The 13,432-nt window shown below is 50.9% G+C and overlaps 1 protein-coding gene across 1 annotated transcript; it reads left to right on the top strand.

Annotated features, from left to right (window-relative positions):
- Positions 1-272: 272 nt before the first annotated feature.
- LOC119959413 (E3 ubiquitin-protein ligase CCNB1IP1-like) lies at positions 273-12,378 on the top strand (the record flags this gene model as incomplete). The annotated part of the gene is made up of 3 exons (XM_038787697.1): positions 273-569; positions 4,430-4,760; positions 12,241-12,378. Coding segments are annotated over exons 1-3 (766 nt in total), but the record flags the coding sequence as incomplete, so codon positions are not given.
- Between the last annotated feature and the right edge of the window lie 1,054 nt (positions 12,379-13,432).

Below are 13,432 nucleotides of genomic sequence, written 5' to 3'. Positions count from 1 at the left end.
GGGCGGGGCCTGCACACGCCATGGCGCTGTGAGAGGACTCCCTTCTCTTCAGCCTGCCCCGCTGCCGGGGAGCGGGACTGGGGGCGGGGCCGGGCTCAGTGGGTGGGGCCAGTCACAGCGAGCGGGGTGGGGCTGCGGTGGCGCTGTGGCGGGGCCTGGTTCCCGCCATGGCGCTGTGAGGACTCTCTCCTCTGTGACCTGCCCGGCTGCCGGGGGGCGGGGCCGGGATCAGTGGGCGGGGCCAGCCCAGGGGGCGGGGCCTGGTTCCCGCCATGGCTCTGTGCGAGGACTCCCTCCTCTGTAACCTGCCCGGCTGCCGCTGCCGCCTGTCCGGCTTCGCCTGGGTCACCGCCTGTTCGCACGTGTTCTGTGACCAGCACGGCAGCGGGCAGTTCAGCCGCTCCCCGGCCCTGTGCTCGGCCTGTGGCACCGCCCTGTCCGGCAAACGGAACATTGTCCGAACCGACCTCGACCCGCCCGAGGACTACAAAGGCATGGTGCTGTCCGGCCTCCGGCCACACACCGTGCTGGAGATCGCCGGCCGGGCACTGGCCTTCTGGGGCTACCAGGTCAGCACCCAGCACCCCGGGGTACCCCACCCAGCACCCTGGGGTGCCCAGCACCCATCCAGCACCCCGGGGTGCTGTCCGGCCTCCGGCCACACACCGTGCTGGAGATCGCCGGCCGGGCACTGGCCTTCTGGGGATACCAGGTCAGCACCCAGCACCCACCCAGCACCCCGGGGTACCCCACCCAGCACCCTGGGGTGCCCAGCACCCATCCAGCACCCCGGGGTGCTGTCCGGCCTCTGGCCACACACCGTGCTGGAGATCGCCGGCCGGGCACTGGCCTTCTGGGGCTACCAGGTCAGCACCCCGGAGTGGCCACACCCAGCACCCCAGGGTGCCGCCCCACCCACCCAGCACCCCGGGGTGCTGTCCTTCCTCCGGCCACACACCATGCTGGAGATCGCTGGCCGGGCACTGGCCTTCTGGGGCTACCAGGTCAGCACCCCGGGGTGCTCCCCACCCAGCACCCCGGGGTGCTGTCCGGCCTCCGGCCACACACCGTGCTGGAGATCGCCAACCGGGCACTGGCCTTCTGGGGCTAACAGGTCAGCACCCCGGGGTGCCCCACCCCATCAGCACCCCGGGGTGCCCCTCCCACCCAGCACCCCGGGGTGCACCACACCCAACACCCCAGGGACCCCTACCCCGTCTGCCCATCGCAGGGTGCTGACGTCTCCCCGTCCTTGGGAGTCAATACCTCCCGCCCCACCCAACAACTCCCCTCGTGCCCCCCTCCCAGGCTACTGAACCCCTTCCTCCCCAAGCCCCTCCGCTCCCGCCCCCGATCACCCAATAACGGGGAGAGCGCGATTCGATTCTGTTTGCGTTACCGCAGGGGGGAACTGGATGACAAAGGGGATGGATCAACGGTAGATAGCGGCACACAGTTTTGCCCATGTGCCACCTGAAGCACTGGGCTCGGTCATGGGCACCCCCTCCCTGAGTTGTGGTATTGTTGGTGGGGGAGGTGGGGTGAGGAACGGATAGAGGGCAGATTCCCGACAGGCCGAGGTTCATACTCTCTCCGGTGTAGGAAAATAAACGGCAACCCAGAGGAGGAATCTAGTCCACATCTACTTTGTCAAAACCTTTTATTATCTTACACATGTCAATTAGATCTCCTCTGCTTCTTCTGAACTTGAGACAGTCTCAGCCTAAACTGCTCATAAGACAAACCCTTCATCTCTGCAATCAATCTAGTGAACCTCCTCTGTACTGCCTCTCACACAACTACATCCCTCCTCAAATAAGGGGATCAAAACTGTACTCCAGATGCGGTCTCCCCAATGCCCTGTACAGTTGTAGCAACAACCCCCGACTTTTATACTCTATCCCTCAAGCTATTGTTATGGGCCAGGGTTTAGAGAACACCAAAGTGTATCATGGAGTTCACCTGACCCACAACTTTTACTAGATTGTGGTATGAGGAGCACACAGCCCACTCCACAGGTGAGGTACAGCAGAAATGGAAAAGTATTTTTTAAAGCAAAACAATGTTTATTCTATGAACTCACCTTTTAAAACATACAGTGAACATCTTAGCAACCATTAATTCAAATACAACCCCCAAAGAATACAACACTAAATAATCCTTTAAGCTTTCCATTTAACATCCATAAGACTTAAAACACCTTTTACCAGAAGCACATCAGGTTAAAGTCACTACTGTTATTAGTTTTAAATCACCAGGATTGATTTACAGCCTTTAGATTACAGAGAGAGATTCATACCCCTTCTGTCTGCGACTGCAGCTATCCAGCTCTGAAAGGGAAACTACAACACACCCTGCAGCAAACAACCTAAAATGAAAGTAAAAAGCTGACAGACAGCCCAGCTCCACCCACTCTCTGACATCACTGCAGTAGTAAAAACCCATTTCTTAAAGGTACTCTCACTACAGATATTTATAAACACACCCATTTATAAACACCCATTTTTTTTTTTTTAATTTAGATTACCCAATTATTTTTTCTATTAAGGGGCAATTTAGCGTGGCCAATCCACCTACTCTGCACATTTTTGGGTTGTGGGAGCGAAACCCACGCAGACACGGGGAGAACGTGCAAACTCCACACGGACAGTGACCCAGAGCCGGGATCGAACCTGGGACCTCAGCGCCGTGAGGCGGTTGTGCTAACCACTAGGCCACCGTGCTGCCCTTAAAACACCCATTTTTTAAAGGTACTGTCACTACAGATATTTATATACACACCCATTTATAAACACCCATTTCTTAAAGGTACTCTCACTACAGATATTTGTATACACACCCATTAATCAACACCCATTTCTTAAAGGTACTCTCACATGACACCTTCCCCCAAAAAGAAACCTTCAACTCTAAGATGGTTTCATTTTTCACCTTTTCACCATCCTTTAAGCAATGCACACAGAAAATATACTTTATCGTTTCAAAAACACACGCAAACAGATATAATGATATAGTTAATTTTTGCCCCCGTTCTTCTTTCCCCAATTGAAATCCTTCTTGATTGACAGTCTCTTTGAACAAGGAGGTCTCTCTATGATCCCTTTGTGTCCGCCAATTGTAACTGTCGTGTTTCATGGCCATTTTCTGAAGTTCAAACTCTCTCTCGATCTTTTTCCCTGATCTGTATCTCCCTTTCTCATTCTTTTTGTTCTGCTGGGGCTATTCTTTCTGTTTTCCTCTCTCTCTTTTTCCTCTCTCTCTCGTCTCTCACATGACATTACAAAGGCTAGAATCCCACTTGCCTTCCATATTCCCTGCTGTACCGACGTGCTAATTTCCTGCGATTGATGCACGAGTACACCCAGATCCCTCTCCAACGAAACACTTTGAAGTGTCTCTGCATTGATAATAAATTGCCTTTCCATCTATCTGTCCAAAATGGATAACCTCATACTCATCCACATGAAACTCCGTCTACCACATTGGCCCAATCACCTAACCTATCTACAACCATTTGTATTATTTCCTCATTGCAAAGGTGTCAACTATCTACCTTATCGATCGATGCTCCTCATTATTTTATAGACCTCTATAAGATCGCCCCGAAGCCTCCTACGCTCCAGGAAAAAAGTCCCAGCCCATCCACCCTCTCCTTATCACTCAGACCATCAAGTCCTGGTCGCATCCTCGTAAATCTCTTCCACACTCTTTCTCGTCTAACAATATCCTTCCTGTCATAGGGTGACCAGACCTGAACGCAACACTGTGGCTTCACCGCGCCAGGGTTCCGGGTTCGATTCCCCGCTGGGACGCTGTCTGTGCGGAGTCTGCACGTTCTCCCCCGTGTCTGCGTGGATTTCCTCCAGGTGCTACGGTTTCCTCACACAGTCCAAAGACGTGCAGGTTAGGTGGATTGGACTTGCTAAATTGTCCCTCAGTATCCAAAAAAGGTTAGGAGGAAGGGGGTTATTAGGTTACGGGGATAGGGTGGATGTGAGGGCTTAAGTGGGTCAGTGCCGACTCCTTCTGCACTGTATGTTCTATGTTCAGGGATCGCTCACCCCACCCTCCCACATATAGACCACACACAGAACAGACAGTGCAGAAGGAGGCCATTAGGCCCATGGACGACTTCAACAAGAAGTTATTTAGTTGTCCCGATTCTTGGGGAATGGTTTGAGGGGACTGGTATGGGGAAGGTGGATAAACACGAGAGAGTGAGGAAGAGAAGAATGTGGTGTTGGGGTGAGATGGAGAAGGGGGTAGCAGGAGTTGGGCTGAATGGCCTGTTTGGTGGAGGCAGTCCGGTCTAATTCGATGATTTCAGTCCAGACGGGTCAGTTAGAGCTGCTTCCACTCTCCCCCCACCGATTCCATGGAATCCAGTCTCCGTTTGGCTGGGGCGAATTTTAACCTGCGGTTCTTTCAGATCCACCAGGAGCGGATGTACCAGGAGTCCGCCTACAGCAAAGCGGAGGGCCGGCTGAAGCAGATGGACAAACTCTACACTCAGCAGCTGCAAGGCAAGGACATGGAGGTGAGCAACAGCCGCAGCGAGGTGTCCTCGCTCAAGAAGATGCTGGAGGAGTACAAGAAGAAGTACAGCGAGGTGTCGGAGAAGCTGATGGACAGGAACCGGCAGTACCAGAAGCTGCAAGGCTTCTACGACAGCCTGCGCCTGCGCAGCATGGCCATGGTGGGCGGGGGCGATGCCCCGGCGGCAGTGGGCCCCGCCGGAGCCCTGTACGGCATGCCTTTAGGTACGAGCGCCGCAGTCACGTCCCACGGGAAACCCTCCTTGGCAACCCGCGTTCAGTTGCCCGCGCCATTTAGTCAACGTGACCTCGAGTGCTTTCGAGTTCCAGCCCGAAATCCCACCGGCCGTCACGTCCATGTCCTGGAGAAGACTTTTTTCTATCATCTCTGCTTTCGCCCACTGGAGATGTCAGTGTTCCTCCCCATTACCTGAGAACCGTAGAACCGCAACAGTGCTGTGGGAGGCCGTTCGGCCCATTGAGTCTGCAACGACCCTCGAAAAAAGCATCTTACCCAAGTCCACACCCCAACCCTATCCCCGTAACCCCACCTAACCTGCACATCATTGGACACTAAGAGACAATTTAGCATGGCCAATCCACCAAACCTGTATACCTCTGAACACTAAGAGGCAATTTAGCACGGCTAATCCACCTAACCTGCACATCTTTGGACACTAAGAGACAATTTAGCATGGCCAATCCACCTAACCTGCACATCTTTGGACACTAAGGGACAATTTAGCACGCCATTCCACCTAACCTGCACATTTTTGGACACAAAGGGACAATTTAGCATGGCCAATCCACCTAACCTGCACATCTTTGGGAACTAAGGGACAATTTAGCACGTCATTCCACCTAACCTGCACATCTTTGGACACAAAGGGACAATTTAGCATGGCCAAGCCACCTAACCTGCACATCTTTGGACACTAAGGGACAATTTAGCACGGCCAATCCCCCTAATCTGGACATCTTTGGACACAAAGGGACAATTTAGCATGCCCAATCCACCTAACCTGTACATCTTTGGACACTAAGGGACAATTTAAAATGGCGAATCTACTCAACCTACACATCTTTGAACACTAAGGGACAATTTAGCACGGCCAATCCAATCCACCTATCCTGCACATCTTTGGAGTCTAAGGGACAATTTCACATGGCCAATCCACTTAACCTACACATCTTTGAACACTAAGGGACAATTTAGCACGGCCAATCCACCTAACCTGTACGTCTTTGAACACTGAGGGACAATTTAACACGGCCAATCCACCCAACCTACTCATCTTTGAACACTAAGGGACAACTTTGCACGGCCAATCCACCTATCCTGCATATCTTTGGAGACTAAGGGACAATTTCACATGGCCAATCCACTTAACCTACACATCTTTGAATACTAAGGGGCAATTTCACACGGTCAATCCCCCTAACCTGCATATCTTTCGTCACTAAGGGGCAATTTAGCCTTCCAATCCACCTAACCTGCACATCTTTGGACACGAAGGGACAATTTAGCCCGGCCAATCCACTTAACCTGCACATCTTTGGACACAAAGGGGCAATATAGCACGGCCATTCCACCTAACCTGCACATCTTTGGACACGAAGGGACAATTTAGCCCGGCCAATCCACTTAACCTGCACATCGTTAGACACTAAGGGACAATTTAGCATGGCCTGTCCACCTAAACTGCACATTGTTGGACACTAAGGGACAATTTAGCAGCGCCAATCCACCCAAACTGCACATCTTTGAACACTAAGAAGTGACAATTTAGCACGGCCAATCCCCCTAACCTGTACATCTTTGGACACTAATGGACAATTTAACACGGCCAATCCACCCAACCCTGTACATCTTTAGCCACTAAGGGACAATTTAGAACGGCCAATCCACTTATCCTGCGCATCTTTGGACACTAAGGGACAATTTCGCATGGCCAATCCACCTAACCTACACACCTTTGGAGACTAAGGGACAATTTAGCACGGCCAATCCACCTAACCTACACACCTTTGGAGACTAAGGGACAATTTAGCACGGCCAATCCACCTAACCTACACACCTTTGGAGACTAAGGGGCAATTTAGCACGGCCAATCCCCCTAACCTGCACATCTTTGGAAACTAAGGGACAATTTCACAGGGCCAATCCACCTAACCTGCACAGCTGTGGAGACTAAGGGGCAATTTAGCACGGCCAATCCACCTAACCTACACACCTTTGGAGACTAAGGGGCAATTTAGCATGGCCAATCCACCTAACCTGCACATCTTTGGACACTAAGGGACAATTTAGCACGCCATTCCACCTAACCTGCACATTTTTGGACACAAAGGGACAATTTAGCATGGCCAATCCACCTAACCTGCACATCTTTGGACACTAAGGGACAATTTGGCACGCCATTCCACCCAACCTGCACATCTTTGGACACAAAGGGACAATTTAGCATGGCCAAGCCACCTAACCTGCACATCTTTGGACACTAAGGGACAATTTAGCACGGCCAATCCCCCTAATCTGGACATCTTTGGACACAAAGGGACAATTTAGCATGGCCAATCCACCTAATCTGTACATCTTTGGACACTAAGGGACAATTTAAAATGGCGAATCTACTCAACCTACACATCTTTGAACACTAAGGGACAATTTAGCACGGCCAATCCAATCCACCTATCCTGCACATCTTTGGAGACTAAGGGACAATTTCACATGGCCTATCCACTTAACCTACACATCTTTGAACACTAAGGGACAATTTAGCACGGCCAATCCACCTAACCTGCACATCTTTGGACTTTAAGGGGCAATTTCACACGGTCAATCCCCCTAACCTGCATATTTTTCGACACTAAGGGACAATTTAAAATGGCGAATCTACCCAACCTACACATCTTTGAACACTAAGGGACAATTTAGCACGGCCAATCCACCTAACCTGTACATCTTTGAACACTGAGGGACAATTTAACACGGCCAATCCACCCAACCTACTCATCTTTGAACACTAAGGGACAACTTTGCACGGCCAATCCACCTATCCTGCATATCTTTGGAGACTAAGGGACAATTTCACATGGCCAATCCACTTAACCTACACATCTTTGAACACTAAGGGGCAATTTCACACGGTCAATCCCCCTAACCTGCATATCTTTGGACACTAAGGGACAATTTAGCCTTCCAATCCACTTAACCTGCACATCGTTAGACACTAAGGGACAATTTAGCATGGCCTGTCCACCTAAACTGCACATTGTTGGACACTAAGGGACAATTTAGCAGGGCCAATCCACCCAAACTGCACATCTTTGAACACTAAGAAGTGACAATTTAGCACGGCCAATCCCCCTAACCTGTACATCTTTGGACACTAATGGACAATTTAACACGGCCAATCCACCCAACCCTGTACATCTTTAGCTACTAAGGGACAATTTAGAACGGCCAATCCACTTATCCTGCGCAACTTTGAACACTAAGGGACAATTTCGCATGGCCAATCCACCTAACCTACACACCTTTGGAGACTAAGGGACAATTTAGCACGGCCAATCCACGTAACCTACACACCTTTGGAGACTAAGGGACAATTTAGCACGGCCAATCCACCTAACCTACACACCTTTGGAGACTAAGGGGCAATTTAGCACGGCCAATCCACCTAACCTGCACATCTTTAGACACTAAGGGACAATTTAACACGGCCAATCCACCTAACCTGCACAGCTGTGGAGACTAAGGGGCAATTTAGCACGGCCAATCCACCTAACCTACACACCTTTGGAGACTAAGGGGCAATTTAGCACGGCCAATCCACATAACCTGCACATCTTTGGACACTAAGGGACAATTTAACACGGCCAATCCACCTAACCTGCACAGCTTTGACACTAAGGGACAATTTAGCACGGCCAATCCACCTAACGTGCACATCTTTGGACACTAAAGGATGATTTAGCACGGCCAATCTACCTAACCTGCACCTCTTTGACACTGAGGGACAATTTAGCACGGCCAATCTACCTAACCTACACATCTTTGGAGACTAAGGGACAATATCGCACGGCCAATCTATCTAACCTGCACCTCTTTGACACCGAGGGACAATTTAGCACGGCCAATCTACCTAACCTACACATCTTTGGAGACTAAGAGGCAATTTAGCAGGGCCAATTCACCTATCCTGCACATCTTTGGACACAAAGGGACAATTTAGCATGGCCAATCCACCTAACCTGCACATCTTTGGACACAAAGGGACAATTTATCATGGCCAATCTACCGAACCTACACATCTTTGGAGACTAAGGGACAATATCGCACGGCCAGTCTACCTAACCTGCACCTCTTTGACACTGAGGGACAATTTAGCACGGTCAATCTACCTGACCTACACATCTTTGGAGACTAAGAGGCAATTTAGCAGGGCCAATTCACCTATCCTGCACATCTTTGGACACAAGGGACAATTTAGCATGGCCAATCCACCTAACCTGCACATCTTTGGACACTAAGAGACAATTTAGCGTGGCCGATCCACCTAACCTGCACATCTTTGGTCACTAAGCAACAATTTAGCACGGCCAATCCACCTAACCTGCACATCTTTGGACATTAAGGGACAATTTAGCCTGGCCAATCCCCCTAACCTGCACATCTTTGGACACGAAGGGACAATTTAGCACGGTCAATCCACCTAACCTGCACATTTTGGACACTCAGGGACAATTTAGCATGGTCAATCCACCTAACCTGCACATCTTTGGACACTAAGGGACAATTTAGCAGCGCCAATCCACCCAAACTGCACATCTTTGAACACTAAGAAGTGACAATTTAGCACGGCCAATCCCCCTAACCTGTACATCTTTGGGACACTAATGGACAATTTAACACGGCCAATCCACCCAACCCTGTACATCTTTAGCCACTAAGGGACAATTTAGAACGGCCAATCCACTTATCCTGCGCATCTTTGGACACTAAGGGAGAATTTCGCATGGCCAATCCACCTAACCTACACACCTTTGGAGACTAAGGGACAATTTAGCACGGCCAATCCACCTAACCTACACACCTTTGGAGACTAAGGGACAATTTAGCATGGCCAATCCACCTAACCTACACACCTTTGGAGACTAAGGGGCAATTTAGCACGGCCAATCCACCTAACCTGCACATCTTTGGACACTAAGGGACAATTTAACATGGCCAATCCACCTAACCTGCACAGCTTTGACACTAAGGGACAATTTAGCACAGCCAATCCACCTAACGTGCACATCTTTGGACACTAAAGGATGATTTAGCACGGCCAATCTACCTAACCTGCACCTCTTTGACACTGAGGGACAATTTAGCACGGCCAATCTACCTAACCTACACATCTTTGGAGACTAAGGGACAATATCGCACGGCCAATCTACCTAACCTGCACATCTTTGGAGACTAAGAGGCAATTTAGCAGGGCCAATTCACCTATCCTGCACATCTTTGGACACAAAGGGACAATTTAGCATGGCCAATCCACCTAACCTGCACATCTTTGGACACAAAGGGACAATTTATCATGGCCAATCTACCGAACCTACACATCTTGGAGACTAAGGGACAATATCGCACGGCCAGTCTACCTAACCTGCACCTCTTTGACACTGAGGGACAATTTAGCACGGTCAATCTACCTGACCTACACATTTTTGGAGACTAAGAGGCAATTTAGCAGGGCCAATTCACCTATCCTGCACATCTTTGGACACAAAGGGACAATTTAGCATGGCAAATCCACCTAACCTGCACATCTTTGGACACTAAGAGACAATTTAGCGTGGCCGATCCACCTAACCTGCACATCTTTGGTCACTAAGCAACAATTTAGCACGGCCAATCCACCTAACCTGCACATCTTTGGACATTAAGGGACAATTTAGCCTGGCCAATCCCCCTAACCTGCACATTTTTGGACACGAAGGGACAATTTAGCACGGCCAATCCACCTAACCTGCACATCTTTGGACACTCAGGGACAATTTAGCATGGTCAATCCACCTAACCTGCACATCTTTGGACACTAAGGGACAATTTAGCCTGGCCAATCCCCCTAACCTGCACATCTTTGGACACGAAGGGACAATTTAGCACGGCCAATCCACCTAACCTGCATATCTTTGGACACTCAGGGACAATTTAGCATGGTCAATCCACCTAACCTGCACATCTTTGGACACTAAGGGACAATTTAGCCTCGCCAATCCCCTAAACTGCACATCTTTGGACACTAAGGGACAATTTAGCATGGCCAATCCCCCTAACCAGAAAGCGCAATTCAGCGCGGTCAATCCCCCTAACCTGGACATCTTTGGATACTAAGGGGCAATTTAACACGGCCCAATCCATCTAACCTGGACATCTTTGGACACGGAAGGGCAATTTAGCCTGGCCAATCTACCTATCCTGCAACATCTTGGTCACTAAGCGCCAATTTAACATGGCCAATTCACGTAACGGTGCGGGGGGGAGTGGGATACGGACTAGACTGGCTGTGGAGAGGGGATCAGACTGGGTGTGGAGAGGGGATTAGCCTGGGTGTGGAGGGGTCTTAGCCTGGGTGTAGAGAGGAGATTAGCTGGGCGTGGAGAGAGGATTAGACTGGGTGGTGTAGATGGGATTACGACTGGGTGTGGAGAGGGGATTAGACTGGGTGTGGAGAGGGGATTAGACTGGGTGTGGAGGGGAATTGACTGGGTGTGGAGAGCGGATTAGACTGGGTGTGGAGAGGGGAATAGACTAGGTGTGGAGAGGGGATTAGACTGGGTGTGGAGAGGGGATTAGACTGGGTGTGGAGAGTGGACTAGACTAGGTGTGGAGAGGGGATTAGCCTGGTGTGTGGAGGGGGATTAGACTGGGTGGAGAGGGGATTAGACTGGGTGTGGAGAGGGGATTAGACTGGGTGTGGAGAGGGGATTAGACTGGGTGTGGAGAGGGGATTAGACTGGTTGAGGGGTTAGACTGGGTGTGGGGGATTAGACTGGTGTGGAGAGGATTAGACTGGTGGAGAGGGGATTGCTGGTGTGGAGGGGATTAGACTGGGTGTGGAGGGGATTAGACTGGGTGTGGGAGGGGATTAGACTGGTGTGAGGGGGATTAGACTGGGTGTGGAGAGGGGATTAGACTGGTGTGGAGAGGGGATTAGACTGGTGTGGAGAGGGATTAGACTGGGTGTGGGAGAGGGGATAGACTGGGTGTGGAGGGGGATTAGACTGGGTGTGGAGAGGGGATTAGATGGTGTGGGAGGGGATTAGATGGGTGTGAGAGGGGATTAGACTGGGTGTGGAGAGGGGATTAGACTGGTGGGAGGGGATTGACTGGGTGTGGAGGGGATTAGACGGTGTGGAGAGTGGATTAGACTGGGTGGGGAGGGGATTAGACTGGAGTGGAGATTGACTGGTGTGGATTGGCGAGGGGAGTAGACTGGGTGTGGAGAGGGGATTAAGCCTGGGTGTGGAGAGGGGATTAGCCTGGTGGGGAGAGGGATTAGACTGGTTTGTGGAGGGGGGATTAGACTGGGTGTGGGGACGGGTTTAGACTCCACGCACAGAGGGTAGTATTGGGTGCGGATAGAGGGATTAGCCTCCGTGCGGCATTATGAAAATGCTGGTCACAACGTTGTTTCTCAACCACAGGGCAGGACCTCCCAGTTCGTTCCGATGGAGAATCCCCTGAGGGAGGAGTCCGCTGAGGGTGACTTCCGCCTTCGTGGCCAGTCCTTCTTTGCTCGCCGGCGCCCGAATGGCCCATGGGGCTTTTTCGGCTTCTCTCCAGGTGAGACCGGGCTCCACATCATCACCAGCCTCAGGGCCCCAATCCAGGGCCCTCCAGCTCCTTCAAGATGAAGATGTAATGGGCAGAGCGCGGGGCCGAGCGGTGGATGTTGTGAACCAGAGGGACATCCAGTCTCACTTCAGACGCAACGGAATCTAACCAGCGTGGCTGTCGGTAAACGTTTTGTGCCGGGTGGTGAGTCGCCTTTTGCTGACGGGCCATAACCTTTTGGTAGCAGCCAGCTCCCCTTGGCCTGTCTCCCCCATCCTCAGTAAGAATCTGTCAGAGCTGAGAATCATCCCTCAGGCTGACGGCCTTTCACCATGTTGCTTTGTTCTTTTAAGGGTTCAATGAATAAAAGTTTCTCTCTTCCAAGTGAATTCTGGTCTTCTCGTCATTTTACCTCCATGTCTGCAAACACCGTCTGCCCTCAAACAATCTCCAGAACCCGCCCAAGGAGGCACAGCATCAGAAGGCTCGGAATGAGGCCGTTCAGCTCATCCACAGAGGAAGTGCGACCCCTATTCATGCCAGGCCCCTCCTTTTGGCCGCCCCCAGGGACCTGCCGTTTTCTCGTCATGTGCTTTTTGAAACTACTTACTGAATCTGCTCCCGAGTGCCTCGTACGGCAGCACACCTCAGCTCAGCACAACAATCAACCTAATCCTTTTGAGAAAGGATGTGGAAGCTTTGGAAAAGGTGCAAAGGAGACTTACCAGGATGTTGCCTGAATGGAGAGTAGTCTTACGAGGAAAGGTTGAGGGTGCTAGGCCTTTCTCATTCAACGGAGAAGGATGAGGGGCGACTTGATAGAGGTTTATAAGATGATCAGGGGAATAGATAGACAGTCAGAGACTTTTTCCCCGGGTGGAACAACCATTACAAGGGGACATAAATTTATGGTGAATGGTGGAAGATATAGGGAGGATGTCAGAGGTAGGTTCTTTACCCAGAGAGCAGTGGGGGCATGGAATGCACTGCCTGTGGAAGTAGTTGAGTCGGAAACATTCGGGACCTTCAAGCGGCCATTGGATAGGTACATGGATTAGGATAG

Source organism: Scyliorhinus canicula, unplaced genomic scaffold (assembly GCF_902713615.1).
Source record: "Scyliorhinus canicula unplaced genomic scaffold, sScyCan1.1, whole genome shotgun sequence".
Taxonomy (NCBI): Eukaryota; Metazoa; Chordata; class Chondrichthyes; order Carcharhiniformes; family Scyliorhinidae; genus Scyliorhinus; species Scyliorhinus canicula.
This window is presented reverse-complemented; position numbering and strand designations above follow the sequence as displayed.